The sequence below is a fragment of the Ceratotherium simum genome, unplaced genomic scaffold (assembly GCF_057802395.1).
Source record: "Ceratotherium simum simum isolate JZ-2026a unplaced genomic scaffold, ASM5780239v1 HiC_scaffold_44, whole genome shotgun sequence".
Classification (NCBI taxonomy): domain Eukaryota; kingdom Metazoa; phylum Chordata; class Mammalia; order Perissodactyla; family Rhinocerotidae; genus Ceratotherium; species Ceratotherium simum.
In genome coordinates, this window is record NW_028261260.1 from 2033839 (window position 1) to 2050116 (window position 16278).

Here is a 16278-nt window from a genome sequence, read left to right on the forward strand (position 1 = left end):
TTGAATACGTACTTTATTTTTGTGCACAAGCTCCTCTATTTAAAATCTGGATTTCTTGGGCCAGCCCCGTGTCTTAGCAGTTAAGTGCGCGCATTCTGCTGCTGGTGGCCCAGGTTCTGATCCCAGGTGCACACCGACACACCGCTTTTCCGGCCATGTTGAGGCTGCGTCCCACATGCAGCAACTGGAAGGATGTGCAGCTATGACATACAACTATCTACTTGGGCTTTGGGGGAAAAGTGAATAAATAAATAAAATTTAAAAAAAAACAAAATCTGAATTTCTCTTCCTATAGGATCATGTATGCCCTACTGTCAATTTGGAATGCCATTGGTTTGTTCCAAAACCTTAGAATGTTTTAGAATTTAGAACCTGATGAATAGAGAATGTATAAGCTTCTGTGTAGGACTCATATTTTTTCAGATGTCTAGAGGTATCCCAACTTGCCAGTAACATGGCCTTAGATTTAGCGGAACTTGAAAATCCTAATATAGTAGAAAATGAATTACATCTCTCACATTAACATTTACAAAATAAATGATCACAATGTTGACTTACCAATAATGACTTTCTATATTCTAGGCTCTGAAAGTATCTTGCTTACATAATAAACATGATAAAGTTTCAAAGATGAGACAATTAACTTTTCAGCAAAAGCTTGACTTGAGTGTATCTTGGCTTCCTTTTTGACAGTTTTAGCCTTAATGTTACAGTAATATTTTCTTTTTCTGGGAATCAGATAACCTTGTATTTGGTGAATATTTTAATTTTTAATGGCCACTTGTGTTTTGTGATATGCACGTGTTCAAACAATCTATAAGAACTAACCATTACCACCCACATACAAGATTATACAGGAATGGAGGAATTTTGGCTGACTTGTTGTATATAACTGTTCAGCCAAAGCAGATGGCAGACTCTACCACTTACAGTGATTTAGGGGTTTGAAGCAGTATTTTTAAATACAAATAATCTCAAAATTGATAATATATAAAGTATATTACTTACTGTGTTAACTAACCAAAAGAGTTAAATTTGTTATCTTTCCTCCATTTATAAGGATGCACCCATTACATAGATTCTGTACAAAATTGCAAAGATCATTTTTTTGCTTTACAAAATTTATTTATTTTAATTTTCAATAGTGAGAACCTTAGTGTTGGGTAAACTGCTGCACAATTACTGGAAATGCTGAAAGTCTTATTGAAAAGCATAGAAATCTAAAGATAATGAAAAGTACATTTCTCCAATGTCAAGTCCCTTGAGGATCTGATAGGCCTCTGTCCAGTTGCACCCTGAAGAGATGGAAGATTAAACACCAGCACAGGACACAAGGGAAGAGGTTGCCAACTTGAGGGCTTCCCATGGACCACAGAGTGCCTGGCAGACTGTTGGAGATTAAATCTGGGCTTTGTCCATGGGTGGGCCCTGAGAGGAGGATTTTGCTTAAATGACCAGAGAATAGACAACCTTTCTTCTTTATAACAAGTAATACTTACCATGTAAATTTCTTTATTAATCTCTGAATAAATAAAAATTATAACCTGTGTAGAAATCAACTCTTACTGACAAGCCACGCAGCCTTCTCTGGAGACCTCAACAGAAAATGTCTCAGCTGACTGTGAATTGGTCTTCTCTGAAAGCCAGCCAGCCCTTCACTGATAGCCTTGGATGAGGAAGGCCAGATACAATTCTTTGAAGATGTTTAGCTGAATTCAGAAGCAAAAATCCTACCTCCAGTTGGCTCCTCTGTGAGAATGGATGGCCGGCCTTATTTCACAGGCGGGGCAGTTGAGGTTTCAGATGAGCTTAATTGCTCTGTTCCCCAAGTATGGAAAAGGAGGATTGTGACATTGATCCAGGGCTGAGATTTTGCAGATAAAGATAGGGTCATAGAGGGGAATAAATATTTCAGCAAATTGATTTTTTGTTCTCTACAGTGGAAGTAATTTAAGAAGCAGATTGTCTCTTAATCGAACTTCTCTTCCCTGTTCTCTATCTGTAATATCGCTGTAAAAATTCTCTCTATAAAAATTTTAGTCTTTTTCTTTGCAGTCTGTTTATTATCATATTTACGAATTCTTTGACTTCACCACCTTCTTGGCACCGCAACACTAGCCATTGTGATATTATCATAGATTCAGTTTTGCAATTTCATCCTCTTATCTCTATTTCCTCTGCCATTTTGTTAGTTTTAGTTCTTATTGTATCTTATGCTTGAAAATATTTGAAGCTTACAGAGTATATCAGTTCCTTATTTTCTCAACTTTTGATTATCTAAGTGGCCTCAACTATCACTCTTTTTTTTTATAATTTTATTTATTTATTTTCCCCCCCAAAGACCCAGTAGATAGTTGTATGTCATAGCCGCACATCCCTCTAGTCGCTGCACGTGGGAGGCGGCCTCAGCATGGCCGGAGAAGCGGTGTGTTGGCGCACGCCCGGGATCCAAACCCGGGCCGCCAGCAGTGGAGCACGCGCACTTAACCGCTGAGCCACGGGGCCGACCCTATCACTCTTTTTAAAACAGTGAAATACATAACAGAACAATACACTGTCATAAATTGACCACTTATAAAATTAAGTTCAACCTGAAATCCCTCCCCACTTAACAGAGACCATCTTTTATAATTCACCATGCATTAGTTTGGGCAGGGTCAGTTTATCAATGATTTTTGGATGTTTTAAACAATATGAGACAAATACAGTGTAAGCTGAAATTGTTAATCTTGCAGAAGTTGTAGAATTTCCTGATGGTTAGGGAAGTTGATGGCAGAGAACCTGAATCATATGAAAAGTAGTTGATTAATTACCACCTGACAGAGTTTGTTAATTTGGTAAGGATGATGATATGACATGTTGAAAAGATAACTTTGCATATCAGAGTATTGTCAGAGGCCACTGGGAAAATTCATAGTGTTCTCAAATACTACAAAAAAATGACCATTTTTTCTTAAAAGATGTCATACATGATGGCATCATATACTCCTGTCAGAAAATTTGCAATGAAGAAAATTAACACTTGAGTCATTTTAATTCTAACGATTTGTTTATGCTTACTATTAGGTTAAAAAATCTTTTTAGAAATAAAGTGATAAGTGATGTTCTTGCTTAATTTTTAATTTTTTTTAGGAAAAAAATTTTTCACATTAAAAAAATATTTATTTATATTACTTTATGTTGAATTTATTCCTGGGCCCAAAGACTTTCTTTTAATTCACTAACACCAATTCTTTTCAAACTATTCCAAAAAGTTGAAGAAGAGAGAATGCTTCTAAAGTCACCCTAGGGTGTTAGCACTACCCTGATATCAAAGCCAAAGACACTAAGAGAAAAGAAATCTACATGTCAATATCTTTGATGAATAGTGATACAAAAATCCTCAATAAAACATTAACAAACCAAATTCAGCAGCATATTGAAAGGATTATACATCATTTTGAAGTGAGATTTATTCCTGGAATGCAAGGATGTTTCGATATATGAAAATGAATCAATGTAATAAACCACATTAACAGAATGAAGGAAAAAAACACCTGATCATCTCGATGGATGCAGAAAAAGTGTTTGACAAAAGTAAACATGCTTTCATGTTAAAGACACTAAAAAACCCTCAGAGTAAAAGGAAGCTACTTCAACATAATAAAAGCCATATATAGAAATCCACAGATAACATCAAACTCATGGGCGAAATACTGAAAGCTTTTTCTCTAAGATCAGGAAAAAGGCAAGAATGCCCACTTTCACCACTTCTGTTCAACATGATATTAGAAGTTCTAGCCAAAGCAATTAGGCAAGATAAAAAAAGAAATAGCATCCAAATTGGAAAGGAAGAAGTAATATTATATTTGTTTACAAATAATATCTTATACTTTGAAACCCCTAAAAATTCCACAAAAAAAATTGTTAGAACTAATAAATTCTGCAGACTAGTGGAACACAAAATCAACATGAAAAAATTAGTTGTTCTTCTATACATTAATAATAAGTAATCTGAAAAAGAAATTTACAATCATTATATTTTTATTTACAATAGCATCAGAAAGAGTAAAATACTTAAGAATCAACTTACACAAGGAGGTAAAAATTCCAATGATGTTTTTTACAAAAATAGAAAAATCTATCCTAAAATTCATATGGACTCTCAAGGGACACTGAATAGACAAAACAATCTAGAAAAAGAAGAACAAATTTGGAGAACTCGCACTTTCTGATTTCAAAACTTACTACAAAGTAATCAAAACAGTGTAGTACTGGCATAAATAAACACAATATACTAACGAAGTAGTATAGAGAGCCCTGAAATAAACCTTTACATATACGGTCAAATGATTTTTGACAAGAGTGCAAAGACTATTCATTGGAGAAAGGATAAGTTTTTCAACAAATGGTGCTGGGAAAACTGGATACCCACATGCAAAAGAATGAGGTTGGACCCTTATCTCACACGATATCTAAAAATTAACTCAAAATGGATCAAAGATATAAATGTTAGAGTTGAAGCTATAAAATATTTAGAAGAAAACACAGGGAAAAAGCTGCATGTCACTGGGTCCAAATGCCATTGCCAACAATGATTTCTTTAATATGACAACAAAGACATAAGCAACAACAACAAAAAAAACAAATTGGACTTCATTAAAATGCAAAGGTTTTCTGTATCACAAGATAAAATCAACAGAGTAAAAAGGCAATACACAGAATGGCTGAAAATATTTGCAAATCACATATCTGATAAGGGATTAATAACTAGAATATATAAAGAACTCCTACAACTCAACAATAAAAAAAAACCCAATTTAAAAATGCACAAAGGACTTGAATACACATTTCTCCAAAGAAGATATAAAATGGCCAATAAACACATGAAAAGATGCTCAACATCACAAAGTATCAGGAAAATGCAAAAATAAAACCACAATGAGATACCTCTTCACACCCATTAGGATAGTTACTATCACAAAATAAGAAAATAACATGTGTTGGTAAGGATGTTGAGAAATTGGAACCCTTATACTTTGATGGTGAGAATATAAAACTGGAAAACAGTATGGCAGTTCCTTCAAAAATTAAAAATAGAATTACCATATGATCTAGAATTTCCACTTATGGGTTCTGAAATAATAGAAAATATATTTATTGGTGTCTGCCTCCAATTCCTGGCACAGAGCTACTAAAACCCTTGTACTTTCCTAAACAATAAGAAAACTTAGAGCATCTCTTGTTCTAATATTTGTCTTTGACCCATTCCCTGACACAGAGCTCCTAAAACTCTTGTAATTTCCTAAGTGATAAGAACACTAGGAGAATCTTTTGTTCTATTGAGGCAACTCTGGGTGGGCTCCTGGATGGGGGCTGGTCACCAGAAAGACCAAGCCCTCATTAGAAGCTTGGAATTTTTAGCCCTACCCCTTATCCTCCAGAGAAGGGAGAGGGGCTGGAAACTGAGTTAATAATTGATCATGCCTACGTGAGGGAGCCTCCATAAAAATCCCAATAGAAGGAGGTTCAGAGAGCTTCCAGGTTGACAATGACAAGGAGTGCTTGGAGAGTGGTGCATCTGGAGATTGCATGAAAGCTCTGTGCCCCTTCTCACACACCTTTCCCTATGCACCACTTCCATCAGGCTGTTCTTGAGTTATATCTTTTTATAATAAACTGGTGATCTAGTAAATGTTTCTCTGAGTTTTGTGAGCCACTCTAGCAAATTAATCAAACCCAAGGAGGAGGTTGTGGGAACCTCTGGTTTACAGCCAGTCAGTCAGAAGTACAGGAAACAGCCTGGGCTTCTAACTAGCATATGAAGTTGAAGTGAGGTTGGGTGGGTGTGCAGTCTTATAGGACTGAGCCCTCAACCTGTGGAATCGGATGTATCTCTGGGTTGACAGCATCAAATTGAGTTGAATTATCTGACGACCAGCTCGCATTCCAAGAATTTCTTGTTGGAGGTGTGGGGAACCCTCCCACATGTGAAAAAATGAATCTCGAACACCATTTATCGGTATACATCCAAAAGAAGTGAATGCAGAGGTATAAAGACATATATGTACACCCGTGTTCTTAACAGCATTACTCAAAATAACCAGAAGCTTGAAGTAAGCCAGGTGTCCATCAAAGGATGAATTGACAAAAAAAAAAAAAAATGTGGTTTATAACATAATGGAATACCAGTCACCCTTAAAAAGGAAGGAATTCTGGGTCTGGCCCAGTTGTGCATGTGGTTAAGTGCGTGCGCTCTGCTGCGGTGGCCAGGGGTTCACCGGTTCGGATAATGGACACGCACTGATGCACTGCTTGACAAGCCATGCTGTGGCGGCTTCCCATATAAAGTGGAGGAAGATGGACATGGATGTTAGCCCATGGCCAGTCTTCCTCAGCCAAAAGAGGAGGATTGGCAGATGTTAACTCAGGGCCCATAGTCCTCACCAAAAAAAAAAAAAAAAAGGAAGGAATTCTGACGTATGCTATGACATGGATGAACCTTGAAGACTTTATTCTAAGTGAAATAAAGCCAGCCACAAAAGGAAAAATACTGTATGATTCCACTCATATAAGGTACTTAGAGAAGTCAAATTCATAGGAATAGAGAGGACAATGGTGGTTCCCAGGGGCAAGAGGGAGGGATAACAGGGAGTTGTTGCTTAATGGGCACAGAGTTTCAGTGCAAGGTGAAAATAGTTCTGTGGATGGTTGGAAGTTATGGCTACACAATAATGTGAATGTACTGAATATCACTGAACTGTACACATAAAAATGGTTAAAATGGTCAATTTTATGTTATGCATATTTTATGACCATTAAATAATTAATTATTTTCAACAAATGAACGAACACTAGCTACATGCAATAGCATGGATGAATATCACAACCATAATGATACATAAAAGAAATTATATTCAAAAGGCTATGTATTGTATAATTCCATTTATATAAAATCCAAAAAAGAAACAAAACCGAGGTCTGGCTTCCAGTAATGGTGGAGTAGCTTGTTGAACTAACACTCTCACAGATAACAGTGATAAAATCTGCATAAAATATTTTATATATTTATTGTATATACATATTGTATATATATATATAGTATATACATATTGTATATATATAGTATATATATATACTTTATATATATATATTTACATAGACTCATGTATCTATATGTAATACACATACAATAAATGTGTATATGTGTGTATGTATAAATCTCTTCCAAAGCAAGCAGAACTGAGAGGGAGTCTTCCCTTGAATGATGGGAATTGCACCAGGAGATATTTGCAAGCTTGAGGCTTTTGCCTCAAAGCATTCCAAAATCTGTACTTGGCCCAGACAGGGGAGAAACTACAGTCTTACTTGTAATGTTAAAGGATGTATTTTGGGGCTGGCAGAGTAGCTGGAAAGTTAGGGGAGAAATTCTAGAAGGGAGGGAGCCACTAAGAGGAAAATCTCAAAATATGTATGAAAGTCTCCCCCCCACACACACCAAATTGGCAGATCTTTGAACAACACACATGCAGGGTAGGTCCCAGAGGGACTATTGTAAAAACAGCAGTTGGAAGATGAAAGATCTGATTGAAGATTTCAGCTATGCCCACTGTAAAGGAGATAGGATTGGAGTTTCAGTCCAGCCAAGTTAACTCCCTGCTAGAAAAATAACAACACTCTTCAGAGGAATACAATAGAATCCAAAGTCTCTATAACTATCATACATGATTTCCAGTACACAATTTAAAAAAGCATGAGATTTGAAGAAATAGGAAAATGTAATCCATATATGACCAAAAGCAGGCAGTAGAAACTATCCCCAAGTTGTTGCAATTAGCAGACAAGGATAAGAAATTAGCTTTTATAAAGATGATAATGGTGGTAAAGAAAAATATTCTCATAATGAATGAACAGATGTGGAAACTCAGCAGAGAAATGGGAATTATAAAAACGAACCAAATAGGAAGATGAAATAAAAAAAAAGTACTTTTGAGTTTACCAGTAGATTAGAAACAGTAGAAGAAACATGAAGACAGAGCAATAGAAATTATCCAGTCTGAAGAAAAGAATGTAAAATTTTTGAAGGAAAATGAAGAGAGCCTTACAACCTGTGAGATGATTGAGTCCCCAGCAGAGAGAGGAATGACAGAAAAATTAAATGAGACAGAAAGGCAAATCAATAAGTAATAACATAAAACTTCCAAAATTTGGTGGAAAATCTAAAATTTTAGATCTAAGAAAGTCAACAAACCCACAAAATAAAATACAAAATAAAACCATACCTCGGCACATGATAGTCAAGCTGTTAAAATCCAAAGATAAAAAGAAAATCTTGAAAGCATTCAGGGAAATACATACATACCAGAGAAGACATTACATAGAAGGAGAAATAACGTGAATGATGGATGATATATTATAAAAAAAAAATGGACAAATCAACAACAAAATCACATCTTTCAAGTACCAAAAGAAAACCCAAAAGTCAAAACAGGATTCTATATTTAGCAGAACTCACTTTCATAAAGGAAGCAGAAGCCACAACAAGATACCACACACCAATTAGATGCCTAAAATAAAAAAATAAAATTGCAAATACCAATAAAATTGCGACTACAAAGTGCTGGTGAGGACTAGGAGCAACTAGAACTGGGAATGCAACATGATAGTTGCATTCAGACAACAGTTTAGCAGGTTCTTATAAAGTTAAACATATACTTATTATATGACACAGATATCCCACTCCTAGGTATTTACTGAAACAAATTGAAAACTAATGTTTAAGGAAAAATCCTTGTGTGAATCTTCATAGCCATTTTATTCATAATTGTCAAAGATGGAAAGAAACTAAATGTCCTTCATCAGGTGAATGGAGAAAGAAACTGTGGTGCATCGGTACATTAGAATACTACTTGGCAATAAAAAGGATAAACTCTTAATTCACACAACAACATGGATGAATCTTGGATGCATTTCTCTAAGGGAAGGAAGCCAGATTCAAAAGGCTATATAGTATATGATTCCATTTATATGACATTCTAGCAAAGGCAGAAATACAGGGATGGAAAATGATCAGTGGTTGCCAAGGGATGGAGTGGGGGAAGGGGTTGACTACAAAGTGACAGCATGAGAGAAATTTGGGGGTGAATAAAACAGCTCTGTATGGTACTGTGGGGGTGGATATACGACCATAAAGTTGTCAAAACCCATAGAACTGTACACCACAAAGAGTGAATTTTACTCTGCAAATTTTAAAAATCAATCAGGATGCTAGGGAACTCAGATGGAATGAAGTGACAAATGAATCTCACTGTATTATAAGCATGTGACATAACCACACTGAAGGTGTGGAGATGAAAGGTCCTGACCTGAGTAACTGTGGAAGACAATGTTTTGACGGGATACTGTAAAACTAATGTACTCGACACAAACACTGTACTCTAGGTGGTAAATTTGTTTTTCATAAGGGTATGGATTAGCAATTCTGAAAGTAGTTGACACATTAGTAAATATATTGTAGCTAACTGGAGTTAAGTTTCTCACTGTTGGTGAAAGAAGTTACAAATAAGCAAAAGGAGAATGCTAGAATAAACTCTGTGGTGCTGGATTGGAGTTGGAATTATCAGTATGAATCCATGTCTCTTTTAATATATCTATCCAGATAGACAGATTGATAGATAGACTGATAGATTGATTGATAGATGTGTATACCTGAGTTTATATTCATACATACATTTCCAAGCTCTGCTGAGAGGGTCTAGAAGCAGTGACACCCTAGTATCAATGAGCACACCTAGCTCCCAGATCTTGGTTTCTAAATATCATTTTCCAATAAAAATAAGCAGGTTTTCTTGGAAAAATGGGTACTTCTAGGGCTGGAGATGGAAAATACAAGATGAGCCTGGAGCATCTTGTAGTACCAGGAAGTCTGAAAGTGCTTTGAAAAAAACACACAGAAAATGATGAGATGTGTCAAAAGCAATCAATCTGAAAGACTTCCCAATGGCTCAAGTTGGAAAACTGTGAGCAACAAAATAAATAATGGTAGCATTGGATTATTACCCAGAGAATAAAATAAATATCCATGAGTCTATACTGATATAAAAAAGATTAAATAAGAAAGAAAGAAAAAAGGGGGAAAAAAAGAATGAAAGAAAGAGAGAAAGAGAGGAAGAAGGAAGGGAGAGGGAGGAGGGGAATCTTCCTCACAGAATTCCAAATAATAACCGCAGCTGGATAGCATGAAATAGAAAATTGCCACTAGAACACCACAGTAATAATTACTGTGGGCAAGACTGACTGGTGAATGCAAAAACTGTGGGTGAAACTTAAAGAAGAAACAGTACATTTGCAGAACCTCAAAGCATCTACCTCCAAATACTTAACTTTTTTCTCTTAATTTATTTAAAAGTCCTATGACTATTTAAAGCAAAAATTATAACACTGTATTGTGGGATTTATAACATGGGTAGATGTAAAATTTATGAAAACAATAGCACAAAGGTCAGACAGAGTTAAGTGGAACTGTTCTGTAGCAAGGCTTCCATATTTTACATTGATTAAATTGGTGCACTATTAAGTCTAGGTAGGCTGTGATATGTTAAAGATGTATATTGTAATCTGGAACAACCACTAAAAAGTGCAAAATGTGTGTCACTTAAATGCTAATAAAGGAATCAAACAGCATACAAAAAGCTTTTGTACAAGAATGTTCGCAGGAGATGACCTGCAAGTCCCCAGGAGGAAGATGAGCGCACTGCGGGGCATCCACAGAGCAGAACGCCCTAAGCCGTGCCAAGGAGCAAACGCTGACACACACATGCTGGGTGAGTCTCATCAACCTCGTGCCGAGGGAGGCAAGCTGGACAGAAAACAATACACGTGGGATGATTTCAGCCAAGATGAACCTATGGTGAAAAAACCAGAACAGTGGTTGCCTCAGGGGAAGGAAAAAATTGCCTGAGAATGAACAGGAAGGAGTTTTCTGGGGGTGTTGGAAACATTCTATTCTTAAAGGGGTGAAGGTTATATGGGCATGTTTATTTGCCAACACTGTAGAATTGAGATTTGTGCCTTTCAGTGTGCGTACATCTTACCTCCACACACACAAAGGACTAAAAGAATAATAAAGTGAGGTGGGAATGGGATGGAGTGTGGATGAAATAAAAATGGCAGATGATTAGTAGTTGTTGAAGCTGGGTGATGGGCCTACTATGCTATTTTGTTTTTTTGTATATTGTTTAAATTTTTCTGGCATCCACAGAGCAGAATGCTCTCAGATATTGTTCTGTAATAAAACAGAAATTTTCTGTAATAAAACACTTGTATAAGAAGACAAACTTGATATACAGTGTTTTTTGGTAAGATATTGGTTACCTTTGAGGAGGAAGGAGGAAGAAAGGGATTGTCCAGGTCTGAGTGAAGCTGCTGCTAGTTCTTGGTCACACAAGTGTGTTCACTTTATAATAATTCTTTGAGGTTTACATGGATGACTTCTGCATATATTTCTGTACGCATGTTATACATCAATAAACATTTTAAATCCTGCATATTTGCACAAAGATCCTAACTCAATATCTCAGAATAACAGCAGGGTTTTGTTTTAAAGTGGAACACATTCACTCATGACATCATCAGATGGATTTTAATACTCCCAAGTATCTATTAATGCCCTCACCCTGTGTGGTCCCCTGGGTCTTTCCATTCTTGCCTCAATTTGGTAACTGGCATGGTTTTGAGATTTTATGATGTCATCTTTCTCCAGCAAGTTCCACTCCCACGATGATGCTCACCAAGGCCTCGACACCTAGCACAGTGCAGTGTTCACAGCATGCACTCAAGACCTGTGGGACTGGGTTGAATGAGGAACAAAACGAGGAGCACATGATGTTCGTAACTTATGTCTAGGTGCCATATCATGACTTAGGAAATTGGTAGGGTTTTTCGATAGATTTGCTATGCTTTCTAATTTTTCCTATTGAAAACAATGGGAAATAGGGTCTCAGAGTTCTTTCTCAGAGACAGTCTGACATTTCAGGCACAGATTACTGACAATTATTAATGGCATATGACTTTCCCACCTCATCTTAGTTTTAAGTTTTTAACTCCTTACCTCGGAAATGACATAACTTTGCTTCTTCTAAATCTTGTAGTAATACTGATGCTCCAGAAAGTCGGGCCACGGATATTCTGCTGTTGTGCATCCTCTCTGCAAAGAAGTGGAGCTGTGCATCCACCAGTCTGAGAAGCATGTGGTGCTGTAGTATTTGGAGTCAGAGTAGCTAAATGGAAAAATGACTTCAGAGAATTATCACCATAACCCCCAACAGCAACAAATTATTTTGCTTAATTATTTTGTGATTCTGAGGGTATATTTAAAAAGGGATATTAAAACTGGTTGCCAAGGAGCCAGCCCTATAGTAGAGCAGAAATTGCATATTACCTTCCTACACAAACTTGCCTAACATAGTGGGAAAGAGCAACGAGAAGTTTTGGTGCTGTTGCCTGTGTTAACGAGGCCAAGAGGTCCACACTGGGATAAAGAAGTCCAGTGAACAAGCCTGTGTGCAGCGTCGGACAAGGGGCATGAGTGTGGTTACCCAAAGTGGCTTAGGGGTCACTTACCAGTGCATCTGAGTTTCCTGTCTGTACAATGCAGGAATTGGGGCTGTGCACTGTGATGTTTTCTCCTTTTTATGACATGTCTCAGGGCAGTCCTTCTAAGATGCCTGACCAAGGTATGGGCCCTTCAGGTGGGTGGGGTCCAAAAGGAGGATCTCTGCAGCGACCCTGACCACGGGGTCCAGAGGGAGGATCATGGCAGCCTGGAGGGATGCAGGGGATGGTAGGACAGGTGGCCTTGAAAAGGCAAATTCCAGGATCCCAGGCACCCGGTATTTCCATTTTAGATATTGAATTTACTTTTCAAATACTGACCAGGGTGCTTCCAATAGGGCTGCAAGCATCCTCAGCAACAGCTAGTCTGGTGAGCCCCACCCCTACCTGAGTACCGGGCTCAAGGGATGCAGTCCATCCTCACTGCGCATACTCTGGGGGGTGCACAGGGCATGAAGGGTGGGTGTGGTATAGAGAAGAGGCGGGGTAGAGAGTGGGGTGGAGAAGCAGAGGATTGGGGCCCAGGGACGGAGGGACGAGGCAGGAATTGGGGCCCCTAGCTGTGCATGCTGGGAGCTTTTGTCTCTTAACTGCTCCCAGCAGGCAGCCTGAAGGGCTGCAGGACTACAACTCCCAGGATGCTCTGGGCACAGGGCGGTGCCTAGCCCTAGGGGGAGGAACAGGGTGGTGTGTGCTTGGCTGAGGGCAAAACCGTCATTGGCTGCAGACACTTGTCCTGCACCTGCTCCACGTGGACTGAGCCCCGGAGGGATGTGATGGGACGAGAAGGACCAGGGAGTTAGGAGGGTGTGGCGGCTGCATGGGCAGCCTCGGGCCTGCAGCGTGCAACTGCTTTTGTCCAAAGTTGAAGCCAGACTCATCCCTCTTCCACACCGCCTCCCTCCGTGGCTTGATTCCTCCTCCCACCTGCATGCCTGTGGGTCTTTCCACAGCCTCCTACCTAGTCCAGGGCCAGGTGCTTCTCTAAAATGCTTATGGGAACTGGTTTGACATCCCAGAAACTTTCCACTTTGCATGTTGCCCTCTGCCTTCTCCAGCCAAAGTGCCAACATTTCATTAGCTTTTGGGAGAAATTCGCCCTTGTGGCCCCTCTTACAAGCACAACTTAAGAGCTTTGCAGGGTGGTAACATTGGCTGTTGCTTGCCTTTTTTGCAGATGTGGAAGTTGAGGCATCCTTGAGGTTAATCACTGGTTTCCCCAGGATCCGCTAAGAGCAGAGGAGAACAAGCCAATTCCCAGGAAAGTATCTAGTAGGCCATTTTCACCAACCCATTCCAGTGCAGAGGCCTCTGAAACAGCATCCTTAAGATGAGAATAGCTTAAGCATTTTGCCCTTTAGATTGATCACCTAATCTCAGCTCAGGCCTGAGTGGCCAGTCTCTCAGAGACACAGGTGACGACTCTGATCCCTCAGGAAGAGACCGGTGGTCCACCTTTGGGAGACGGATGTGTAAGGTAGACAGCACTTGGGCAGCATTTGAAATTCGTCAGCTTTAACATCTCTGCTTTGGATTCCGGCAAAGTTCCCGGATAAACACGCCCAGGGATAGTCAGATGTACCGTATTCTTTAAAAATTGATTAGAATAGTGAAAGGAACAGAGCATAAAATAGCTTGCTTATTTGCAAAAGATGAAATGCAAGCAAGATCTTCTTGTCAATTTTTTTCTGTTTATTCTCTTGGCTGTACTGTACACTTGAATGCAGAAATAAAAAATTTGAATGGCCAAAATCTCTTTTCCTGAGATTGGTAAATTAATTTAAAAGTTCTATTGAAACCTGTGGAGGAGTGGTTAGCAGCTTTCACGACTTATGTCCTCCCCAAAAATCTGGGCATTGATCTACATGAAAAAAAGTCCTTGTTTATATTACACATCCCAGTAGGTTACATTTCCGATTCCTGAATGTGGGATATTATCAAAACAACTGAAAAACCTGGTCATGGAAACTGGACCCTGTCACTTTGTCAAGAATTTGCCTCTTTATGAATAAATGACACATGAATTCTCTAACATTTTTGTAAAATGTTATTTTGTAAAATGGACGAGAAACTCTGTGGTGTCTCTGAATGTGGCAAGACAGGGAATTCTCATTAGACCACATCCTCGGATTCTTCTCTCGTGTTCAATAGGCCCGGGTGATAGTCCGTGTGGTCAGGTGCAGCGCCGCTCCCCCAGCGCCCAGAGTTCCATCCTACTCTGGCCTGTGCATTTTTCAGGGGGTTCTGACAACACTCGTCCACAAGGGTTGGAAGGAGACATTGTAACATGAGGATATTCATCATCTTAAAACAAGAATTAATGGAGAGGAAAGTTTTGGGGTGTGTGTGCTCCGATGCACTGCTGTTGGGGTGTGGCTGCAGTGACCACTGTGCTCCCAGAGTCCCCACAATGGCTTTCTCAGAAGTTTGATCTCCTAGCGCAACCACAACAGCTGTTGACAGAGCTGGGCGCTCATCGTGGTTCAGTGTCTTCCATCAGATTTTGTGGCTCTGACCCTCCTCTGCTTGCCCCTTTCCTATTCCTATCTGCTGTGTTGATTGCTTTGTAGTTGTTTCCTAGGAGCCACTGTGTGTAACTGTATTTCGCAGTGTCTTTAGGGACCCACCCTCACTACACGAGTCATTGTACAACATTGACTTATCCAGGTGTAGCCCGTGTTCGTCCTCTCCAGTGGAGCTGTGAAGAACCCTGCTTAGTCAGAGCTCCTCTCATTCTCCTGCTGCTTACAAAGCTGGGCATCTCATCTTTGGTGTCATTAACATTATTCTTTTCATCGATTATTCTGAAGTCGGATACGACTTTGTTAATAATGTGGACACTGGCTGTCACAGGCACTTTTATGTATCTTCCCCAACAGCTCTGTGAAGTAGACCTGTGATCCCCATTCTACGTGGGGGGACACTGAGGCTCAGAGAGGTCGAGTAGCTTCCTTCACTTCACAAAATTTCTTGGTACATTTTGAATCTCCACTTGGAACTCCGCCTCTCAGGTGTGTTCCAGTTTATGCCTCTCTGCCAGCCTCCCCAAAGGCATACACCCCATCCTGAGTCCATTATCTGCTTGATGGCAGTCACCCTGCACAAACAGGCCCCGGGCAGGGAGTGGACTAGTTGGGCGTGGTCCTCCGGCTTATCCTGGGAAGGGTCTAGGTTTATTGCGAGAGCTGGAGCAGTGGACACTGACCGTCACTCACCTGGAAGGTTTGTTATGGAGAAATACTCCACTGACTTTTTGCGGGTGTCATGTCTTCTTTGTCTTCATTGCTCCCCTGGGCTTTCTCCTACAGTCCGTGCTGTGCAGTAACATACAGTACAGAGACTGGTGAACATAATACTGTTGCCCTGCACAAAATGGCCACATCACTCATTTTTCTAATTATGAAAGAAATACATCCTGTTAAAAATGTCAAATTACACAGATCTATAGAAAGCGAAACCCTCCACTTTCATCCTCTTCCCTGAAAACTCACTCCTCTACTCAGAGGGAACTGTTGTTAACAAGGTGGGGTTTATTCTTCTGGACATTTCCTATGTATTTATAAACACACATAAAGTTTTTTAACATAAATTACATAACTACATCGTTTTGCAATTTGCTGTTTCCCAAACCATATATCATAGACGTTTCCCGTTATCAGTGCACATCATTCTAACTTACCATTTTAA

The 16278-nt window shown here is 39.2% G+C and overlaps 1 protein-coding gene across 30 annotated transcripts in view; it reads right to left on the reverse strand.

Moving 5' to 3' along the window:
• Positions 1-16278, reverse strand: part of LOC147911292 (ral guanine nucleotide dissociation stimulator-like) — an 85501-nt gene that overhangs the window by 20264 nt on the left and 48959 nt on the right. For 13 of the 30 annotated variants that reach the window (XM_087428285.1, XM_087428296.1, XM_087428287.1 and 10 more), the window contains 2 exons: positions 12089-12257; positions 3823-10883 (listed from right to left, as the gene is read on the reverse strand). In XM_087428285.1, the coding sequence (XP_087284411.1) occupies positions 10634-10883; positions 12089-12257 (419 nt within the window). In that variant the 3' untranslated portion in view covers positions 3823-10633. Of the gene's footprint in view, positions 1-3822; positions 10884-11653; positions 11828-12088; positions 12258-12600; positions 12801-15806; positions 15906-16278 lie in introns of those variants that run through there. The other 17 variants (XM_087428291.1, XM_087428290.1, XM_087428317.1 and 14 more) reach the window with 10 other exon arrangements.